The 23540-nt window shown below is 44.2% G+C and overlaps 1 protein-coding gene across 11 annotated transcripts in view; it reads right to left on the bottom strand.

The window, feature by feature from the left end:
* acoxl (acyl-CoA oxidase-like) overlaps positions 1–23540 on the bottom strand; it is a 434711-nt gene that overhangs the window by 115245 nt on the left and 295926 nt on the right. For all 11 annotated transcript variants that reach the window (XM_069887663.1, XM_069887664.1, XM_069887661.1 and 8 more), the window contains one exon: positions 16966–17075. In XM_069887663.1, coding sequence (XP_069743764.1) covers positions 16966–17075 — 110 coding nt within the window. The remainder of the gene's footprint in view (positions 1–16965; positions 17076–23540) is intronic.

Here is a 23540-nt window from a genome sequence, read left to right as displayed (position 1 = left end):
CTTCTGATTCCTATGTTCTTAGGTAACACTGCTACATGTAGCACACAGGTGACTACATGTAGCACACTGGTGGCTACATGTAGGACACTGGTGATTACATGTAGGACACTGGTGGCTACACGTAGAACACTGGTGACTACATGCAGGGCACTGGTAGCTACATGTAGCACACTGGTGGCTACATATAGGACACTGGTGGCTACATGTAGGGCGCTGGTGACTACATGTATGAGGCTGGTGACTACATGTAGGACACTAGTGGCTACATGTAGAACACTGGTGGCTACATGTAGAACACTGGTGGCTACATGCAGGCCACTGGTCACTACATGCAGGGCACTGGTGGCTACATGCAGAACACTGGTGACTACATGCAGGACACTGGTGGCTACATGCAGGACACTGGTGGCTACATGTAGGATACTGGTGATTACATGTAGGGTGCTGGTGACTACATGTATGAGACTGGTGACTACATGTATGACACTGGTGACTACATGTATGACATTGGTGACTACATATAGGACACTGGTGGCTACATGTAGAACACTGGTGGCTACATATAGGACACTGGTGGCTACATGCAGGGCACTGGCAACTACATGTAGGGCACTGGTGACAACACACAGGACACTGGTGGCTACATGCAGGACACTGGTGGCTACATGCAGGACACCGGTGGCTACATGTAGGGCACTGGTAAATACATGCAGGGCACTGGTGGCTACATGCAGGGCACTGGTGGCTACATGTAGCACACTGGTGACTACATATAGGACACTGGTGGCTACATGCAGGCCACTGGTGGCTACATGTATGGCACTGGTGACTACATGCCGGATACTAGCGGCTACATGTAGGTCATGTGACTATATATAGGATACTGGTGGCTACATGCAAAACATTGGTGACTACATGCAGGACACTAGTGGCTACATGCAGGTCACTGGTGGCTACATGCAGGTCACTGGTGGCTACATGGAGAACACTGTTGACTACGTGCAGGACACTCGTGGCTACATGCAGGACACTGGTGTCTACATGTATGACACTGGTGACTATATGCAGGATACTAGTGGCTACATGTAGGTCATGTGACTACATGTAGGACACTGGAGGCTACATCAACAATGCAACTGGTCTCACAATGTCTAAATTCTGAAAGGTTACACAGAGCTCAGCACATTTAAAATGAGTCTGAGATTAGCAAGACTTCAACTACCAATGAGCCACCAAATGTTAGTAAAAGCAATACTTTTCACATTCCTCTCCCATAACGTGCCTCCTATAAGAAATAGGAGCAGAAGTTGGCCATCTGGCCCTACCAAATTTTCTACTGAATATTCAAAGACCTGGAAAGAGTGGAGGCAGAGAGGATGTTTCCAGCAGTGGGAGAGTCTAGGACCAGAGGGCACAGCTCAGAATAAAAGGATGCCTCCTCTGAACAATGATGAGGAGGCATTTCTTCAAATGAAGGGTGTTAAGTCTGTGGTATTCAACACCCTCCATGGCTGTGGAGACCAAGTCATTGTGTATATTTAAAGCAGAGGAAATGCTCTTCAGTAACTGCCCCAACCCGTCCACCATCCCCTTCACGGTCAGATCTGACAACCTGAGGGTGCTGGGGAACTGGTTTGGAGAGGCTAAGGCGTGCAACAAGAATTGGTTGGAGCGGACTGCAAAGGTCCAGCAAAAACTGGGTCTGTATTCATGGCACTCTGCCTCAATAATGGGGAAGAACCTGGTCATCAGGTGCAAGGTGCTCTTGGTGCTGCTGTAGGTGGCACAGGTGTGGCCTAACCCCACACCTCCTCCCTGGTGGTTTCCAGAGCAGTTTTCCTGATTCATATGTGGGTCCAAAATGGATCAGTCCAAAGGGACACCGTGTACAAGTGCCAGACAATGAGGTCAATGGCGTTCCCAACGTGGCCCTCATCCTGATGATCACCTTCATACGTGAATACATCAGACCTGTGAGTGGAACCAAAGTATGAGAGCACCAAGTCCCACTATGTGCTGAGGTTTTACATGTCTCAGATTTTTTGAAGGATAGGCCTTGGGCCGTTGCCTCACAATGTCCCAGTCAGTTGGACTTTGCCACACCACTATCCTTTGTGGCAGAGTTTTTCCAGAACAACACCTTCGACCACAAAGCCATCAGGCAGTGGTCAGCACGGAACATCCTGCAGAAACCCAGAGATGAGGACCCAATGGATCTGGTGGGATGGTTGCCTGAGAAGATCACCCAGGTGATGTGGCGGAATGCTCCATCACCAAGGGTCACAAATAACCACCAGGACTTGACCTGGCTGGTGGTGAGAGGAAACCTCTCAGTCAGATCCTTCTTGTGCAACTGGAACATCACCCTCCACACACGCTGTCCTTGGGATGGCTGCGCTGGACAGAAGCCCTCTTTACTGAATGCAGATTCGTAAGGAGTATGTGGAGAAGGATGCAAAGGTCCATGTCATGGGTTCATCCCCAATGATCCACGGGCTGTTCCTGGGTACACACTCAGAGCCCAACCACAAGAACTGCTGGAAGACCACCAACGCGGTGAAAGATGTACCTTGGTCTGCCCGAAACCTGTTGGTCTTTCAGCATGCTGAGATGTTGGTCTGGGTATCCTGCCGAACGGCCCATTCCAGGCTGCAGGAGAACGTGTTTGGGACACACTGAGGCTTGGTGCAGCCAACCCAAGGTCCTCCCATTACCGGGCTGAGATTGAAGGGAAGTCCTTTATCCAACAGAGGGGGGAGAAAAGACAAGGTGCCACAATGGTAGTAATGGGGTATTGAGAGGACAAATGCAACAATGTGCATTGATAAGAATGTATAGATATGACTGATATAATGAGTGTAAAAAGACGAACGGTTTTCTTGTTCGTAAATAATTTATTGTGAATAAAGTATATTTTTGGTTGTACAAAGTACTTAAAGAGGAGATTGATAGGTTCTTCACTGGTAGGAGTGTCCATGCTGATGGGAAGAGGCAGGAGAATGGGGAATGAAAAATACATCAACCATGATCTAAAGGTAGAGCAGATTCGATGGGCTGAATGGCCTAATTCTGCTGCTACATCTTACGTAGGCTTGCTCTACCATTCAGTAAGATCCTGGATGATCTGGGTGTGGGCTCAGCTCCACTTACCAGCCTTTTCCCCTAACTCTTAATTCCCCTGTTGCACAAAAATCTAATTCTGTCTTCAATATATTTAAAAAGGCAGATAATTCCACAGATTTATTACTCTCTGGGAAAACCAATTCCTCCTCATCTCCATCCAAAATCTACTCTCCCTAATCTTGAGGCTATGTCTCCAATTTCTAGCCTAGCGTGCCAATGGAAACAACTTTCCTGACAAACCAAGACCACCTGTACATTGGAGGAACAACAGCTAATTTTCTGATTGGGCACTCTCTAGCTAGAAAGCATTAACATCAACCTCTCTGGTTTCTACTAGCGTTCTCCTTGTCCTCCCTCTCTTCTCCAACACTCTCCCTTCTATCCTCCAGCTCTTCACCCCCTTCCCTCTCCATTCACAGAGCTATCCCCCCCTTCCCTTGTTTGCTGATGTGCCCTTCCTCCCAATCTTATCCTCTATTGCCTTCTGCCTGTGGGACTGTGCTCCTCCCCCTGCCCCTCCCCTCACCATTTGCCTCAGGCGCCTGTGTACATTTTGCTCTTAGCTTGATGAAGGGCTCAAGCCCGAAACATTGATTATGTATCTTTATCACTGCTATATAAAGTGCACTGTTTGACCTGCAGAGTTTCTCCAGCTTTGTACTTCTACTTCAACCAAGGTGCCTGCAGACTTTGCGTTTTACTCCATTCTTTGCTTGCATGAAGTAAGATCTGGGAAAAATTGAATGGGTTGGTAAGTAGCAAGTAATATTTAAGCATAAAATGCCAGCTAATGGCCATGTCCAACAAGAGAAAGCCTGACCAATTATCCTTGACCACCAAAGACTTTGACAAGTCTAACACCAACAATAGCCAACTGTCCAGCCACATTAATACCACTGTTGCAAGAGCAGGTCAGATGCTGGGAGCCCCATGATTAAGAGAGTTAGCTCCTGATGATCTGAGGTTTATTCACGGCCCAAGAGTGGAGCATGGGAGAATACTCCCCACTAGCTTGGATGAGTGTGCTCCAGTACACTTCAAGAAACTTGACGGCATCCAGGGCAAGGAGTTAAACAAGAAAATCTACAGATGTTTCCAGGGTGTAGCATGGTAACGAAAAGTGCTGGAGAGATTCAGCAGGCCATGCAGAAGACCGTCGATATTTTGGGCCTGAGCCCTTCATGAGGGGTGCCAAAAATCAGGCAGATGTCTGAAGAAGAACGTGGGGGTGGTGGGGGGAAGTAGAGAGCAGCAGCTGAAAGGATATAGGTGGGAGGGGGAAAAAGCGAGAGGTGATACGCGGGAGGGGGGGGGCAGAGGGGGCATTTCACAGCTCCTTCCTTCCTTTCTCTTGTCGACGGCTATCCTTCTGAGGATAGAATGGGTTAGTCATTTGCAACAGTCAAGCCTCCAGCCACCAAAAGCATAAAAGCACAAATTACAAAAAGTGATTGATTGGAGAGCCTCAACTCCTGCCAAAAATCTACCTCACTTGTAAGGAAGGTGCAGCAACAACAACTGCACTTCCTGAGAAGACTGAGGCCACCACCCTGTCAACTTTCTACAGGAGCTCTATCTAGAGCGTCCCTGCCGGTCCCATCAGAGTGTGATATGGTTGCTGTGCAGTGTGTCAGATCGGAGGTCAATTCACAGAACCATAAGAGTGACAGAGAGGGTCAGTGGGGTTTCCTCCCACATATCAACGTGATTTACCGGGATCATTGTTTGAAGAGGGCATGCAAGATCATTGAGGACACCTTTCACCTCCGCACACAGCATCTTTTAGCTACTCCCAGGTGTATCAGAGCCAGAACCACCAGGCTGAGAAACAGCTCCTTCCCATGGGCAATGAGACTGCTGAACAACTACATGAACTTCTCATACAAAGCCACCGATACTCTACCATTTATTGAGCAAAATGCATTTATTTTTATATATGTAAATATGTTCTGCATATATATCATTTGTCTGCATGTGTGTAATGTCTGGTTGTGTGTTTGCACGTTTTTGCACCAGAGAATGCTGTTTTGTCGCAGAGTGCTCAGGGCATGTGCGGTTCCGCTAGCAGATGTTATCAACGACATTTTTAACATCTCCCTGAGAGGTGCCATGATTCCAACGGGCTTCAAAGCCACCACTATTGTCCCTGTGCCAAAGAAGTCGTTTGTATCCTGCCTCAATGATTACCACCGTGTTGCACTCACGCCCATCGTCATAAAGTGCTTCGAGATGATCGTCATGGAGCACATCAAGCTCCTGCTGCCCCTGTCACTAGATTCCCCCCCCCACCCTGCAGTTCACATACAGACCCAACCGCTCCATGGATGATGCCATCGCCACTGCCCTTCATCTAGCCCTCACCTACCTGGAAAACAAGGACACGTATGCTTGAATGCTGTTTATTGACTTCAGCTCAGCATTCAATACCATCGTAACTCAGTACCTGATAAAGGAAGTTGAGCCTGCTGGGTCTAAACATCTCCCTCTGGAATTGGATTCTCAACTTCCTATCAGGGAGACCTCAGGCTGTCTGGATCAGAAAAACTACCTCCGAGATCATCACACTGAGCACGGGCCCCCCCCCCCCTCCCAGGCTCACTGCTGTTCGCTCTACTGACCCACAACTGTGCAGCTAAACACAGCTCGAACCACACCGTTTTCTGATGACACGACCGTGGTGGACTTGATCAGTAAGAATGATGAGTCAGCGCACAGAGATGAGGTGCAGTCACTAATGGACTGGTGCACAACCAACAGCCAAAAAACAAGAGAGATGGTTGTTGACTTCAGGAGGGCCCAGGGGACCTCGCTCCGCTGGCCACTGGCAGCTCAACTGTTGAGGTTCAAGTTCCTTTGAGTGCACTTGACATTAGCACCATAGCCAGGAAAGCCCAGAAGTGCCTCTTACTTCTGGCGAAGGCCCCATCCTCACTACATTCTACAGAGGATGTATCGAGAGCATCCTGTGCAACTGCATCACCGCCTGGTTTGGAAGCTGTACCTCCTCGGACCCGCAAGACCCTGCAGAGGATAGTGAAGTCAGCAGAAAAGATCACTGGGGACTTCCTTCCTACTATGAAGGGCATCTTCAACACTCGATGCAGGCGAAGGGCAATAAATATTGTGAAGGACTCCACACACCCCTAATGTAAACTCTTCTGTCTCCTGCCATCTGGTAGGAGGCACCATAGCACTCAGGTTGTTAAGACCAGATTGGGAAACAGTTTTTTCACCCAAGACATCAGGCTCCTGAATTCCCAGAACACATGTGGATAGTGTGCCATGGACTGTTACTGCATACGTCTTATATTGTAATGTGTTTAACTTCTATTCCAACTTATATTTATGTAAATATGCTCTGTGGTCCTGGAGAAACACTATCTCGTCTTTACCCTGTGAGCTTGGTATGAACAAAAAATAAAGGTGACCTGACTTGACTTGTACAGTCGGATGATAATAAGCTTGAACTTGAAGACATTGGGGTGGGACAGAAAAAATTGTGAAGTAGAGAAATTCTCTTGACCCTGGCATCCAGTCAATGGCAATTTTCCATTTTGTTGTAGCGTGAATAAGATTTGATGGAAAAACGAGCTCCTTCTAAGTTCTGCGAGTCACCCAAGGCTTCAAAGAAAATTCATAACCTTTGATCTTTTTGTGGTGATGTTCCCTGAAAGCGCAAAGGCTGGAGTAACTTCTGTCTGGCTCTTGTCTTGATCCATGTTTCTTGTTATGAATCTATGCATCATCTGCTGGTAAACTCAAGCATGCACATTTTCCGACTGGTGGAGAACTGAATTCCAGAAAGACAAGTTCAAAAGGTTTTTTTACCAGAATTCATTTCAGTGTTGGGAAGTGTTTCTAACTGTAGTGTTCAACTCAACACCAAGAGGCAGTTCTATACTAATACTAGAAAACCCCCTCCGTTCAAATCATCTGATTGTTCCAAACAAGGTGGTTTGCAGTTATCAAACTTTAAAAATTATTATAGAGCAGCACAATTAAGATATTTATCAGATTTTTATCAGACAATGGAAAAAAAAAGATTGGACTAAGATAGAGCTAGATAAAATAGGGGAGAAGGTACCAGAACATATACTTTATAAGTGGGATGAAAAGCTGGTGCAATATAAAAGCTCACCAGTACTGCATCATTTACTCAATATATGGAAGAAGATTCACTTAGAAAGGAAAAAAAACAAATTACCAAATACCAAAATTATTATTGACGCAAAATCAGCTAATCCCTTTCACAATAACCTTTCCTTAAGAGAATGGGAGAGAAAATGAATTAAAAGAATAGAAAATTGTTTTTTGGGAAATAATTTATTAACATTTGAACAAATGAAGTACAAATATGGAAAAACTCAGGGTACAATGTTTGCATATCATCAACTGAAAGCTTACTTAAAGGACAAATTGGGAAACAGACTGAGGTTACCAGAAGGAAGCAGCTTTGAATATGTGATTACAGACACAATGATAATAAAAAGATTTATAACGAAATAATTATCAAGTTGCAAGAGAAGGAAAATGATGAAATAAGCTATAAACCCAAACAAAAGTGGGAAAAAGATTTAAACATAAAGATAAAAAATGAAGCATGGGAAAAGTTATGCTCTGGGACTATGAAGAATATAATAAACACAAGGTTACGCATGATACAGTATAATTGGTTATACAGGTTATATATCATGGCCCAAAAGTTAAATAAATGGGACCCAACAGTATCAGATAGATGTTTTCGCTGTAAGAAGGAAACGGGAACAACAGAACATGCAATTTGGGCATGTGAGAAAGTGGAAAAGTTTTGGGAAGATCTAAATCAGATATTAAATAAAATCACAAAAAATAACATACCAAAAAATCCAGAGATCTTTCTTCTAAGTAAATATAAGAAGAAAAGAATTAGGCCTCAAACTGGATGAAGCACAAAAAAGATTTATTATGATAGCCTTAGCTGTAGCAAAAAAATGTATAATGTCAACCTGGAAATCAGAAGAGAGCCTGAGAGTACAGCAATGGTACAGAGAAATGAATAAATGTATTCCATTGGAAAAAATAACACATAATTTAAAAAATAAAGTCACATTATTTGAACAAATTTGGGAACCGTACATGGAACACAACAGAGAGGGCCTACCGCGGACCTCCACCCCCTAAAATGATAGAATGATAGGAAGACGAAATGAACTGACCCAGTTTGTAACAGTAAATGACACAATTTTCTTGTTTATTTTCATTGTGTGATGACGTTGCTTAATGGGTTTATTGTATCGTATAGGTTGAACGTTTAATGGGTTTGGAGGGGGGTCGGAAGGGGGGAGGGAAGGGAGGGGGGAAAAGGGGATAAAATGCCACTGTGTATATTTAAGAGGGAAATGTTTGTATGTATTTTGATTGATACGGTTCAAAAATTGATAGTGTGAAAAATTAAAACATTTAAAAAAAAAGGATTGCCAACCCCCTTGCTCACCAGATTTAGAACACCAGAGCACAGTGGCCCAGCAGATATTGTCTCAGCAATAGGGGTTCAATCCTGAACTCTGGCACTACCTGAATACATTTTGCAGGACCTTCTGTAACAGTGTGGGCTTCCTCTGGGTGTTTTGTTCTTTCACCATTCAAAGATATGTCGGGAGGTTAATTGGCCGCTGTACATCAAGTCATGTGAGGTCAGGTCAAGTTCTGATTGGTGCCTGCCACATTGACCACTGCCAGTGGGCTGATATCGCCTCAAACCGTGCATCTTGGTGCCTCACAGTTCGGCGGACAGCAACCTCCTTTGAAGAAGACCGCAGAGCCCACCTCACTGTCAAAAGACAAAGGAGGAAAAACCCAACACCCAACCCCAACCCACCAATTTTCCCTTGCAACCGCTGCAACCGTGTCTGCCTGTCCCGCATCGGACTTGTCAGCTACAAACGAGCCTGCAGCTGACATGGACATTTACCCCTCCATAAATCTTCGTCTGCGAAGCCAAGCCAAAGAGAGAGAGAGAGATTGTACAAGTATAACCCAAAAAAAAGTTTTTCCAGTCCTTGGTTCAAAACACACAGACACACAACCAGACATCACACACATGCAGACAAACAATACATAAGCAGGACAAGTATTTTATCTATACAAATAAATAAATATGGTTTTGTTCAAATGAGAGTCTTGGATGTTTTAGTGTGAGCAGTTCCTTTGGTCGTTCAGCGTTCTCACTGCCCGTGGAAAGAAGCTGTTCCTCAGCCTGGAGGTGCTGGCTCTGATCCTCCTGCATCTCTTCCCCGACAGGAGCAGCTGAAAGATGCTGTGTGCAGGGTGGAAGAGGTTCTCCATTATTTTGTGCACCCTCTTCAGGCAACGATCCCAGTAGATCACGTTGATGGAGGGAGGGAGACTTCAGCCATTCTCTCTGCCAGTCTTATGGTCCTGTGGATTGACCTCTGGTCCATTTCTCTGCAGCAGCTGTACCACACTGTGATGCAGTCGGCCAGGATGCTCTCGATAGAGCTCCTGTAGAAGGTTGACACAATGGTGGTTGGTAGCCTTTCCCGTTTCAGTCTTCTCAGGAAGTGCAGTCGCTGTTGCGCTTTTCTGAAAATTGAGGAGATGTTGTTTGTCCAAGATAGGTCATTAGTTAAGTGAATTCCAAGGAACTCGGTGGTCTCTACTCTCTCTCTACTACGGAGCTGTTGATGTACAGTGGAGGGTGGTCCATGATCATCTCCTTCACTTTGTCCACGTTGAGACTCAGGTTGTTATTCTCGCACCATTTCACAAGATTTTCCACCTCTCCTCTGTAGAGCGATCCATCGTTGTTGCTGATGAGGCCGACTACTGTTGGATCATCCGCAAACTTGATTACACTGATGAAGCTTGATCCAGCGTTGCAGTCATGGATCAATAGTCTGCAGAGGAGTGGGCTGAGCCCACAGCCCCGAGGTGTGCCAGTGCTCAGTGTGCCAGGGCTCAACATTCTGATACTGACCTGGACTGACTATGGTCTTTCCACTAGGAAGTCCAGACTCTAGTTAGAGAGGGGTGTTGAATCCCAGCGAGGACAGCTTCTCCACTAGCCTCTGGGGAATGAACGTATTAAATGCCGAAGTGAAGCCAATGAACAGCAGGCTGGCATACGAAGTGTCGTTCTCTAGATGGGCCAGGATGGAGTGAAGTGACTAGGTTATTTCATCATCTGTGGAACATTTCTTCTATAGGCAAATTGAAATTGGTCCAGCATCTCTGGGAGGTGTGATTTGATGCGTTCCATCACCTGACACTCTCAGCATTTCATACAGGTGGAGGTCAGTGCCACAGGGTGATAGTCACTGAGGCCTGTTATTGTCACCCACCTGGGTACCGGGATGATGATGGCTGACTTGAATCCTGCGGGAATGATGGACTGCTGCAGTGGGGTGTTGAGGACATCCATGAAGACCTCTGTCAATTGGTCTGTGCAGTCCTTCAGTACCCAACCAGGTATGTTGTCTGGCCCTGCTGCCTTCTGTGAGATCACCTTGGATAGGGTTCTTCTCACCTCGGCCGCAGCTATGCAGGGGGCCCATTCATCAGGAGGGTACAGATATCGCCACTAGTTCTGGTACACATACATGACATCTCCTGTATGTCATGTATATACAGGGCAGCATTGTTAGTGTAGCATTTAGCACAACACTGTTACAGTTCCAGCGACCGGGGTTTGAATCTGGTGCTGTCTGTAAGGAGTTTGTATGTTCTCCCTGTGTCTGTGTGTGTTTCTTCAGGGTGCTCCAGTTTCCTCCCTCTGTTCAAAATGTACAAGGGGTTGTCGGTCAATTGGTAGTAATTGGATAACATGGGTTCTTGGGCCGAAAGGGCATTTTACTATGCTGTATGCCTAAAATTAACTAATTTTAAAAATCACATACAACCCTGAGATTCATTTTACTGTAAACTGTTCTGAAGAAGAAAGAAATGTATACAAAAGAAGGAAATGTAAACAACTGACTGTAAATAAAGAAAATAAATATTCAGTAATAAATAACTGTGAGTATGGGAATGGTGGAACTGTTCTGAGAGCTAGCATGGACCTGGTGGGCCAAGTGGCCTCCTTCCATGTTGTAAGAAAGTAGGAGTCTGTGCTTGGAGGAGGGGACACAATGCGCACCTGAGCAATTAGTTAACACAGCTCTGATAGTCCTCAGGAAGCTTGGCACCTCCCAGGATAGAGCAGCCCCCTTGACTGGTATCCATCCAAGGTCACCAACATGCATTCCCTTCACCACGTAACTCCAGTATGCAGCATCTCCAACATGCTACACATAAATGGGTTGGAGAAACTCAGCAGGTCACGCTGCATCCACAGGAAGTAAAGGGTAACCAACGTTTCAGGCTAGGGCCCTTTGTTGGGCATAATTTGCATCTGTAACAGGCTCTGCAGTTACTCCCCCAGACTGCTCCGACAACAGCTGCTAAACCCTCAACCTCCTCCAAATCCACAACCTTCAGGCTCCCTATCCAACCACAGAACACCCGGACGTGGAAATATAATCACTGGGCCTGCATAGTCTCGGGGTCAAAAGCCCATTTAACAGCACGACAGGAGCATCGACACCTAAAGGACCTCAGCGGGTCATGAGTCAACTCACCGCCACTTCTGAAGGGCAATTCCAGATAGCCGATAAATGTTGGCTATGTTCACTATCCGCAAAATGAATTTTAAAACAAAGTGAATTTCACCAGCAAGTAACCAGGGCAAGGGAGACAGACATCAACTGTCTGCACCAGGTTCTCAACAGAGATCAGTGCCCAGGCATAGTAAGTGACCCCCAGCAGCCTTGGGAAGGAGGGAATGGGATAATGGTAACACCACTCCTCATTGAGGGATGGATATTAAAAGCCAATCAAGGATGTGGATGTAAGAGTGGGGTCAGTGGGTGTTGTAGAATCACACAGTCATACAGCACAGAAGACACCCTTTTGCCCAACTTGTCCATACCAACCAAGTTAGCTTGACCTATTTGGTCTGTAACCTTCTAAGCCATTCCTATCCCCATACTGAAAAAATATTCAAAATTCCTTTATTGTCAAGTAATAGTACAGGACATGTCAGCATGGCTTCTCGAACGAAGATTTAGGAAGGGGGCTGTCCACGCCTGCTGGCTAACGAGGCCAATGAGGGACAGTCATGCCCGGCCGCAGTGGCTGTAAAGGAAATTCTGTTCTGGGTTTGGTGCTACTGTGTCACAGTTCTTCCTCCGTCTCCTTTTGTCCTCAAGGCCAGCCCTATGTTCGTTCTCGAAGGAGGAGACAGACTGGTGAATGGTGCGTCGCCAGGCCACGCGATCGGAGGCTAGAGCAGACCACTAGCGATGGTCAATGTGACAGGTACCAGTGAATTTCATCAGAGAATACTTGTACCTCTTTTATGCAGCACCTTATCGAATGCCTTTTGAAAATCCAGGTAAACAACATCCACCTACTCCCCTCTACCTACTACACTTGTTACATCCTCAAAGAACTCCAGTAAAATTGTCAAACAGGACCTGCCTTTGCTGAAACCATGCTGTGTCTGCCGGATGGATCCATTTCGCTCCAGATGCCTCGCTATTTCTTCTTTAATGGTAGCTCCAAGCATTTTCCCAACTACAGATGTTAAACTAACTGGCCCATAGTTCCCTGTCTTTTACCTACATTTTTAAAATAGGGTGTGACATTCATTGTCTTCCAATCTGCTAGGACCTTCCCAGAGTGCAGAGAATTTTGGTAAATTATCACCAAAGCTTTGACTATAACGTCTGGGATGCATTCCATCAGGATCAGGGAATTCATCTTTCTTTAGACACTCAAGGTTTCTGAGTATGACCTCTTTAGCGATAGCTATTGCATCCAGGTCCTTGCCTCCCATCCATCCAGAGCAACTGTCCTTGGCATGTTCGACCATGAATGCTTACACAAAAGAGTTATTCAAAGCCTCAGCCATTTACTCATTATCCAATATCAATTTCCCTTCTCATCTTCATTTTAGCCTCCCTTTTGCACCTTACGTAATTATTAAAATCTTTACTGTCTTTTTTAAACTATTTTGTTCTAATCTTTTCTCATAGTCCACCTTCCCTTTCATTATTGCTTGCTTCGTGGTCCTTTCTTGCCTCTCAAAGGTTTCCCAATCTTCTGTTTCCCACTGCTCCTGGTGACTTTGAATGCATGAGCTTTTAGTGTGATGCCTTCCTTGACTCTCCTTAGTTATCCCAGGCTGGCTTCCCCCAACCTGACTGTCCTTGCTTTTAACTGGAATATACTTCTGTTGCAGCTGCAGCTGACGTGGACATTACCCCTCCATAAATCTTCATCCGCGAAGCCAAGCCAAAGAAGAAAAAGACCTATTGAGCACCATGAAAAATCCCTTTGAAAGTTCTCCACTGTTCCTCAACCATATAGCTTAGGTTCCCTGTCTATCCTAACCAACTCTTCCTTCATCCCCTTGTAGTTTTCCTTGTTCAGGCATAACTCACTTATTTTAGATCGCATTATTGTACCCTCTATTTGGATGAGAAGTTCAATCATACTGTGGTGACTTTTTCCAAGAGGATCCCTAACTACAAGATCGCTAAATTTACCTGTCTCATTGCACAGGACCAGATCCAAGATAGCCTGTTCCTTTGTAGGTTCAGTTACATGCTGTTCAAGAAAGCCATCCCAAATCCATTCTATGAAGTCCTCCTCAAGGTTGCCTTGACCAACCTGATTCACCCAATCTATATGCACGTTAAAGTCCACGACAATAACTGTGATTCCATCCTTACATGCTTCCGGTATTTCATGGTTTATTGCCTGTGCCACCGTTATGCTATTATTGGGTGAACTCTAGACAAGTCCAACTAATGAATTTTTCACTTTACAGTTCCTAATCTCTAAATGGACTCAACATTTTGCTCATGAGATCTTACATCATCTCTCACTATTGGCCTGATTTCTTCCTTAACTAAGAGCACTTACCCCACCTGCCTTACCTTCCTGCCTGTCCTTCCTTATTATCTGATGTTCTTGGACATTTCATTCGCAATCCTCTCCATTTTGCAACCACGTTTCAGTAATGGCCACTGAATCATACCTTCTTGCACTGATTTGTGCCATAAGTTCACGGACCTCCCATTCAGATAAAGATAACTTCCTTCCTGTATTCTCAATTCTCCAGAGAAGGCCTAACTGGTGTCTGACACTGTTTTAGCATAATCTTGCTGATTTAAACCTCTGTCAATTTTATGAATGCCTCCTTAAGCACTGATCTCCTTCTTATTTCATTCGAAGTACGAGGACTTCGGTTATGGCCTTATTGTTTCTCCACACTATTCAGTATTCAACTATTCGTCTGGTAGTTTAACAAAGTTTATTGTCATATACACACTACACATACAGTGCCCTTCATAATGTTTGGGACAAAGACAATTTGTTCCTTTATTTTCCCCTGTGCTCCACAGTTTTAAATTTGTAATTAAACAATTCACATGTGATTAAAGTGCACGTTCCAGATTTTATCCAAGGCTATTTTCCTACATTTTGGTTTGACCATGCAGAAATTGCAGCACTTTTTATACATTTTATGTCATTTGAGGACACCCTAATGTTTGGGACATTTGGCTTCACAGGTGTTTGTAAGCACTCAGGATGTTTAATTGCTTCATTGGTGCAGGTTTGAGAGAGCTGGGCTTGCTTCTACATTTTTCATCACCTTTGGAATCTGCAGTTGACATTTTTCAACGTGAGGACCTGAGTTGTACCAATGAAAGTCAAAGATGCCGTTATGAGGCTGAAAAACAAAAATAAAACAGTAAGAGACATCGTCCAAACCTTAGGATGACCAAAATCAGGAGTTTGGAACATCACTAAGGAGAAAGAGCGGACTGGTGAGCTCAGCAATCACAAAGGGACTGGAAGGCCAAGGAAGACCTCCATGCTGATGACAGAAGGATTCTCATCATAATGAAGAAAAAATGCTGTAATTTTTACATGGTCGAACCAAAATGTATACAAATAACCTTGAATAAAATATGGAATGTGCACTTTAATTACATGTGAATTGTTTGGTTGCAAATTTAAAACTGTGGAGCGCAGGGACAAATAAAGGAAAAAGGTGTCTTTGTCCCTAACATTATGGAGCGCACTGTCAATTCAATGTACAGATGCAATGAATGTCTTACACGTTGCAGCTTGTTAGGTTCATAAAGCACACAAAAAAACCCACACGTGAGATAGAAAATATAATAAAATATAAAAGAAAGAGAGAAAAAAAGTTTGTTTAAACACAAGGTAACATTTTCTGAGTCAGTAGTGCAGACAGATCTTTGGTGGTCCTGAAGGACTCCTCTGGTAAGGAGTTCAAGATCCTGATAGCTGTTGGAAAACAAAACTGGGCTTCTGAAGGTGGCAGCAAGAAGAAAACATGGCCAGTGTGATAGGGGTAATTTTATTAGCAGCATTGTTGACTTAGCATCTCATGTAGTTGTCTTCAATGCCCAGGTGGTCAGTGACCATGATGGACTTGGCCATGTCTGTCAATTTCTGCAACCTTCTGTGCTGCTGGGCAGCCAAGTCTCTGAATAGGATAAAATAATGCAATTAATCAATCTCCTTACCACGGGACACACATGGAAGTTTGATAGAGCATTCGTCGACATGCCGAATCTCCTCAGTCTGTTGAGTAAGTTGAGCGTTGGCGGGCCTTGTTCATGGTTGCTTTCTTTGTATTGTTTATCCTCTCAGCTGATGTTACCTCCCATTTTGTTGGACTGAAATCCACCTGCCCACCTGACCAATCTCTCACAGCATGTAACTTTCTTCTTTGCCATTTACCACACTGCCAATTTTGGTGCCATCTACAAAACTCTTAAATATGGTCCCTACATTTATCCAAATAATTGGCGCACATCATGTAAAGCAAACATCAGAATGCTGGAAGAAGTCAGTGTGTCAAGCAGCATGCTAATTTAAAAAAAAAATTTAGACACAGTAACAGGCCTTTATGCCCCACAAGCTTGTGCCCCCCTTCCCCCCCAGCAAATACACCAATTAGCCTACAACCCCCGTACACTTTGAAGGGTGGGAGGAAACCAGAGCACCCGAAGGAAACCCGTGCAGAGATGGGAAGTATGTACAGGCTCCTTACAGACAGTGGTGGATTCGAACCCGGGTCGCTGGCTCTTGTAATAATGTGGCGCCAACCGCCATGCGAATCTCACGTAGTGACTTGCACTTGACCCGCTGAGTTCTTCCAGAGTCTGATTTTTGTTCCAGATTCCAGCAGCTGCAGTATTTTGCATCTATCATACAAAACAAGAAGCCTCGCATGCACTTTATCAGGAGATCCTTGGGGCTCAGTCTGTCTCATGGGGGATTGTTAAACACTCTATAGACAACATTAGATGAGTTATGGTCATTGAGTCTATTTGCCACTCCTACAAAACTTCAATTAAGTGACGCATGTTGAATGTTTGGATGATGTTCTGCTGGACTGATTAAAATAGTCCCCTTAATGATAATTAGTTTAGTATCATATGTACAATGTAGGTAAGTATCAAAATTCTTATGAAATACACAAATGCGCTGGATTTTCTCAGCAGATCATGCAATATCTATCGGAAGGGTAACCGATGTTTTTGGCCTGGGCCTTTCAACAGGTCACCCCTTTGATGCAGCACGACCTTCTGAGTTTCCCCATTACATTTGTGTTTTGTGTACTTCTCCAACATCTGCAGACTTAACTGCATCAAAATTCTTACTCTCTTCAGCTGAATAGGTACTTTGTAAAAACAGAAAAAAAAAATACAAGAACAGCAACAAATCCCTGTCCTTTCCTGTGATTATAGAGAGGGGTACCTGGTCCTTAAGCTGTCGGTTGCGGTTGCAGTCCAGCTCCTCAGCAATCCAATAACGGGACTTTCTTCATACTGTCTTGCATACTGAGCTAACAGTTCACGGACAACCACCTATGGATGAAATTGCCAACATTTACTTGAAAATTATGTTAAATGATCTTCTGGGGGGGAAAGTGAGATGATCTTAACATGGTGCAGGGCTAAATACGTAGTAAAAACACAATGCTGGACAAACTCAGCAGGTCAAACCTTGTACTCTATAGAGGAAAGATAAAGAAATATAACCGACATTTCGGGCTCAAGCCCTTCATCAAGGTGGGTCGTGGAGCTTGAGAGCAGCAGGGAGTATGGATGGGGAGCAGAGGGAGAGAATCACAGCGGAGATCTGCATTGCCACAATTGACGAGCCTTTAGCCATTAGAATTTAAGCTGTCACCTTCCAGTTCTGTTCCAAACCTGTGTGGTGGTGGAGATAAGGGAACAGGGGCATGGAAGGAGAGCGGTAGTTGGGGAGCACAGAAAGGAAGGAGGAATGATGAAAACCCAGAGAGGCAAAATGTGTGAATACCACAAAGATTAGAATGATAAAGGCTTGAGGTGCATGACCCAAGAGCTGGTGGTAACACTGCCCGCACAAACAGAGGGAGCAGACAAGGACTCTCCTTCCTCGAGCATCTTTAATACATTGCCCAGCATCTGGCTTAGCAGAATGCTTGGCAGGAGACTGGGAGGCACAGAGTTAATTAATTTGGGTTAACTATTCATCCTCCCAAATGTAAGTCCCTGATGATCCTCCAGGATGATCATCCTCCAGGAGAGTGAATCCGAGGAAAGCATCCAGTCCAGAGTACCCAGTCAAGGATTAAGCTCTGTGCTGTCCAACTTATCAACATATTCACGGATATCTTCAACATCTCACATTGGCAGGGCGTCAATTGTACCGGTGCCCAAGATGAGTGTGGTAACCTGTCTAAATGACTATCAACCAGTGGCTCTCACACCAACAGTGATAAAGTGTTTTGAAAGGCTGGTGTTGAAGCATATCAGCTTCTGTCTGAGCAGTGAGATGGATCTGTTCCAATTCACCTGTTGTAGGAACAGGTCTACGCTGGATGCCATCTCTCTGGCTCTACACAAAGCCCTGGAACGCCTGGACAGCAAAGGTGATGATATGGGATGCTCTTCATCAACTACAGCTTGGCATTTAACACCATCATCCCTTCAAAGCTGATCAGAAAACCTGGGACTCAACAGCCCACTGTGATTTCCTCACCTACAGACTACAATCAATGAGAATTGCTAAGAACATCTCCTCCACAATCTCCATCAGTACCGGAGCACCACAGGGCTCTGTTCTTAGCCTCCTCCTCTACTCAGTTTATACCTATGACTGTGTGGCTTGGTACAACGACAACATTATTTACAAATTCACTGGCCCTACCACGGTAGTGGGTTGTATAAAAGAAGCAATGAGTCAGCATACAGGAGGGAGATTGAAAACTTGGCTGAATAGTGCACCAACAACAACCTCACACTCCACAGCACCAAAACCAAGGAGCTGGTTGTTGACTTCAGGAGGGGAAAGCCAGAGGTGTACAATCCAGTGATCATTAGGTGATCATATAACCATATAACTATATAACCATTTACAGCACGGAAACAGGCCATGTCAGCCTTTCAAGTCCGTACCGGTTCACTTGAACAACTCCACTAGCTCCTCCGCAAACTCATGAGGAAGTAGAGGCTTTCTTCATGATGCCATTGGTGTGTTGGTTCCAGGAAAGATCTTCCAAGATAGTGACGCTGGAGGAACTAAGCCAGTCTCGCAGTGTCCATAGGAGATAACAATATATATTTTTTGGTGAGAATTAAACATTATTTTAATGCTTAAAAAGCCTTAGCTTTTTGTTTAAATACTGTTACAAGTTTTTTTTGTATTTCACAACATATGACTAAGATTGCATTCTTCAGATCCCCTGAAGTATCATGAATCTGAATGTGAGCAGTTCCACAGGAACCTGCAGTCCTCATGCATCTGATCCAAATGGTACTAATCGAAACAAAGGCTGAAACACAGTAGGATTAGGAGAGGAGATATTTTTCTCTTTGGTCTGTGGTGTTTAACAGGTGTAAGTATTTGCTGCCAATTGTTTCGTACATCAGTCTCCTATCTCTCTACAGATTTGCTCCTCCAATTCTCGAGGAAAAGAGGATGAGCAAATTTAAGTTTTTGGGAGTCAGTATCTTGGAGGATCTTTTCTGGAGCCAACACGCTAACGACATCATGAAGAAAGCTCATCAATGCCACTACTTCCTCAGGAGTTTGTGGAGATTTAGTATGACATCGGAAACCCAGGCAAATTTCTATAGATGCATGGTGGAAAGTGTGGTGACTGGCTGCATCACGGTATGGTGACACCAATACATAAAGGCCTCCAAAAGGCAGAAGACTCAGCCCTGAACATTACAGGCAAACCCCTTCCCACTATCGAGAACATCTACAGAGAACACTGCCATCAGAGGGCAGCAGCAATCATTTAGGATCCTCATCACCCAGCCCATGCTCTGTTCTCGCTGCTGCCATTAGGAAAGAGGTGTAGGTGCCACAAGACTCGCACCACTGGGTTCAGGAACAGCTGCTACCCCACCACCATCAGACTCCTCAACAACAAACTCAATCATGGACATGACCCTGTTACGAACTAACAATCCTCTCAATTTTGTTAGGGACTAAAGAGACTTTGTTAGCACTGACAAAGGAACAGCAATGGCAAAAATTCACCAGACAAAGGTAAATTCAAAATAATAGTTTTTATTAAACTATAATAACATGACATTTCTTACTTATCTCTAACGTAAACTTTAAATTTTAACCCCTACTATGTGCAAATCTAAGAGAGAGAGAGAGAGAGAGAGAGAGAGAGAGAGAGAGAGAGAGAGTGTGTGTTGTGTGCGTGTGTGCATGCGTGTGTATGTTAAAGTCCCAAACTCTGAAAAGTCACTTTTTAAAACTTCAGTATAATTTAGTCTTGCTGGAAGGTCTTAAATTTTAAGTTTAAAAATAATTATAAAGCTCATTTAAACATTATATCTTCAGGCCTCTTTTAACTCACAATTCTTTCAATGTTTTTCGGAGAGATTTTTTTTTTACACGGGTGTTTTCTTCTCTTAAATCTTAAAGAGATTTATCTTAAAGAGCGAGTTAGAAGTGGGCTGACTTATTTAAAAGCTACTTATGTTGTATCCCCCATGAATAGGATAATACAAGTCCTGTCTTTCCAGGAGGACAAGTTTTCTTCTTAAGAGTCACAGAGTTTCCCTCAATGATGAGGCTGCACTCTTTATTTTCAAAAGTCCAGTCAGAAAGTGGTTTCCCTTTTGAAATCCACTTATTTTCTGTATTTCCCCTTTTATTAGGAATAACACATAACACCACCTACTCTGGTTTCTGTAATTCAACCCTGTCTTTCACAAGGTCCCAACTCCTTTCCGTTTATCACAGGGTCTCAGCTTCTGAATTGATCCAAAAATGTCCGAATTTGATAATATATTTCTCAAAATCTCTCATGTCACATGGTGTGTGACATTTCTGTCTTTGAAGTTTATAATGTCTCTTGACACTGATGTGCGAAAACATCTCTGTCCACTTACTCACAGAATCAAAGTAATTCACTTTGTTTGATGGTTTTCTCCTGGTTCCAGGCTGTCTGGAATTTACTAACAAAATGGCTTCTTGTATTCTCAAGCAAACTATCCGTTTTCCCACTTATTTCAAGAACCATCATAAAAATCTTTATCTCTTCTTGCAGTGCAACACCTTTGGCTTTCAATAGTGTTTAAAATGCAAATACATTTGATGATGGTGAAACCAACTACCAGCTACAAAGAACCATCTATGTTTAAAATGCTAAGTTGTGTTGTCTTTCTGCCCCAGTAACCACCCAAAACTATCTTAGTAAATCATATCTCGATAAAATATAACTTTAACATTAAACTAAGGATTAATATTAATACAGATCCATTACACAGCTCTGACTTTTTCATTTTATTGATATTTTTTACCCCTCTCTGTATTGCACAGCTAGTTTGTTTACATTTGTTTATTTGTTTACATGTATACATTGTGTACAGTTTTTTTTTGCCCTACCAATAAGTGGTAACTCTACCTCGCCCGCAGGAAAAAGAATCTCAGGGTTGTATGTGATGTCAGGTTATGTACTCTGAAATCTGAATAGAAATCTGAGAAATTATCTGGGAAATGGAGTGAAAGGAAAGAAGTAATGTTTTATGAGCAAGCATTATTACACCTCACTGACAAAAGGCAAAGGAGAAAAAACCCAACACCCAACCTCAACCCACCAATTTTCCCCTGCAACCGCTGCAACCGTGTCTGCCTGTCCCGCATCGGACTTGTCAGCCACAAACGAGCCTGCAGCTGACGTGGACATTACCCCTCCATAAATCTTTGTCCGTGAAGCCAAGCCAAAGAGAAATATGATATATGCCCACCTCACTGACAAAAGACAAAGGAGGAAAAACCCAACACCCAACCCCAACCCACCAATGTTCCCCTGCAACCGCTGCAACCGTGTCTGCCTGTCCCGCCTCAGACTTGTCAGCCACAAATGAGCCTGCAGCAGACATGGACATTACCCCTCCATAAATCTTCGTCCGCGAAGCCAAGCCAAAGAAAGAATAACATCTATTGTATCTCTTTTTTGATTATACTTTTGCTGCAGTACAACTCCGATTATCTGAAATCAGATCCTCCGAAATCCTCACTTATCAAAAAATTTCGGATAAAAGAGGATATCTGAAACAAATCAGAAATCCTCATTTATCCAAATTTTTTTTTGAGCCTAACTGACTGGGGATGTTGGAATGTCGGTGAGAGTGGGGACCTTGGGCTGCCAGGGGCAGCGGGAACCTCAAGCTCCTGCTAGGAGCGGGAGCCTCGGGCTCCAGGGAGGAACGGGGCCTCAGTGCAGGTCAGCATTTTTTTGGTGAAATTTAAACATTATTTTAATGCTTAAAAAGCTTTCCCTTGTTGTTTGTTGTCATTTAAAAACTGTTACAATCACGGTGCTGGGAGTAGTCAATTGCCCCCTAAATAGCCCTTGGGACACCGAGAGCAGATAAGCAGGCAGATTTTAGAATGGTGCAGGAAATATAGGGTTGTAGTTTCAACTTCCCTAATTTGGACTGGCACTTTCTTACTGCAAGAGGGATAGATGGGGCTGAATTTGTCAGATGTATCCAAGGATTCCTGACTCAGTATGTGGACCATCCAATGAAAGGAGAAGTCATACTAGATCTAATTCTGAGGAATGAACCTGGTCAGGTGGTGGACCTCTCGGAGAGGGAGTATTATGGTGAGAGTGACCCCAACTCCATTAGCTTCAACATAGTTATGGAAAAGAATAAAAGCAGACAAAATGGGAAAGTGCTTAGTTAGGGAAGGGCTAATTACGATGGGGCGAGGCAGGAACTAGCGAGAGTAAACTAGAAATAGATGTTCAAGGGAGAGGTCACAGAGCTGATGTGGAGAAAGTTTAAGGACCACTTGTGCTGGGTTCAGGATAGATTTGTCACATTCGGACAATGAAAAGATGGTAGGAAAAGGGAACCGTGGTTGACGAAACAAGTGAGGCAGCTGGTCAAGGGGAAGAAGGAGCATATATTAGATACAGGAAGCAGGAAACAGGAATGGCTCGTGAGAAGTATATGGTAGTTATGAAGGAGCTTAAGAAAGGACTTTGGAGAGTTCGAAGGGGGCATGAGAAGGCCTTAGCGTGTAAAATTAAGGAGAATCCCAAGGCGTTCTATATGTATATGAAGACATGATGAAAATGAAGGTGGGGACATTAAAGGAGAAAGGGACAAACATCTGCCTGGAGGTGGAGGAAGTTGGGTATTCACAGGAGAAAAGAACCGTGATCAGGGTAAGGTCAGAGTAGAACAGGCCTGTGTGCACACCACTAGTCACAGGCCTCCAGTCAGAGAGGCAATCATCTACACACATTCTCTAGCTTCTCCCACAAACCCAATGCTGAATCAAAGTTATAGCCTCATCCTGGATCCCGAGTGACTACATCAGAATCAGAGTTTACTGTCATAAACAGGTCACAAAATTTGTTGTTCTGTAGCAGTTTTTACAGGTGCAAATATTGCTATAAACTACATTTTATCACTAAATAAATTAATGCAAAAAGAAGACAAAGTGAGGTGTTTCATTCAGGAATCTGATGGCAGAGGGGAAGAAGCTGTCCTTGCGCCACGGGTGTTTGTCTTCAGGTTCCTGTACCTCCATCCTGATGGTAGCAGTGTGAAGAGGGCGTGGCCTCCTTCTTCAAAGGAGGTTGCTGCCCGCCGAACTGTGAGGCGCCAGGATGCACGGTTTGAGGCGATGTCAGCCCACTGGCGGTGGTCAACATGGCAGGCACCAAGAGCTTTCTTTAGGTAGTCCTTGTACCTCTTTGCAGTACATGCAGTACAAACAAATGCACTGAAACTCGACTTTGCTGCATCTACACAGTAAAGTAAAGTTCTGTAGTTTCAAGGCTCTTTTTTTATTGT

The sequence above is a fragment of the Narcine bancroftii genome, chromosome 6, assembly GCF_036971445.1.
Source record: "Narcine bancroftii isolate sNarBan1 chromosome 6, sNarBan1.hap1, whole genome shotgun sequence".
Taxonomy (NCBI): Eukaryota; Metazoa; Chordata; class Chondrichthyes; order Torpediniformes; family Narcinidae; genus Narcine; species Narcine bancroftii.
The sequence above is the reverse complement of the archived record's forward strand: the minus strand, read 5'-3'. Positions and strand labels throughout refer to the sequence as shown.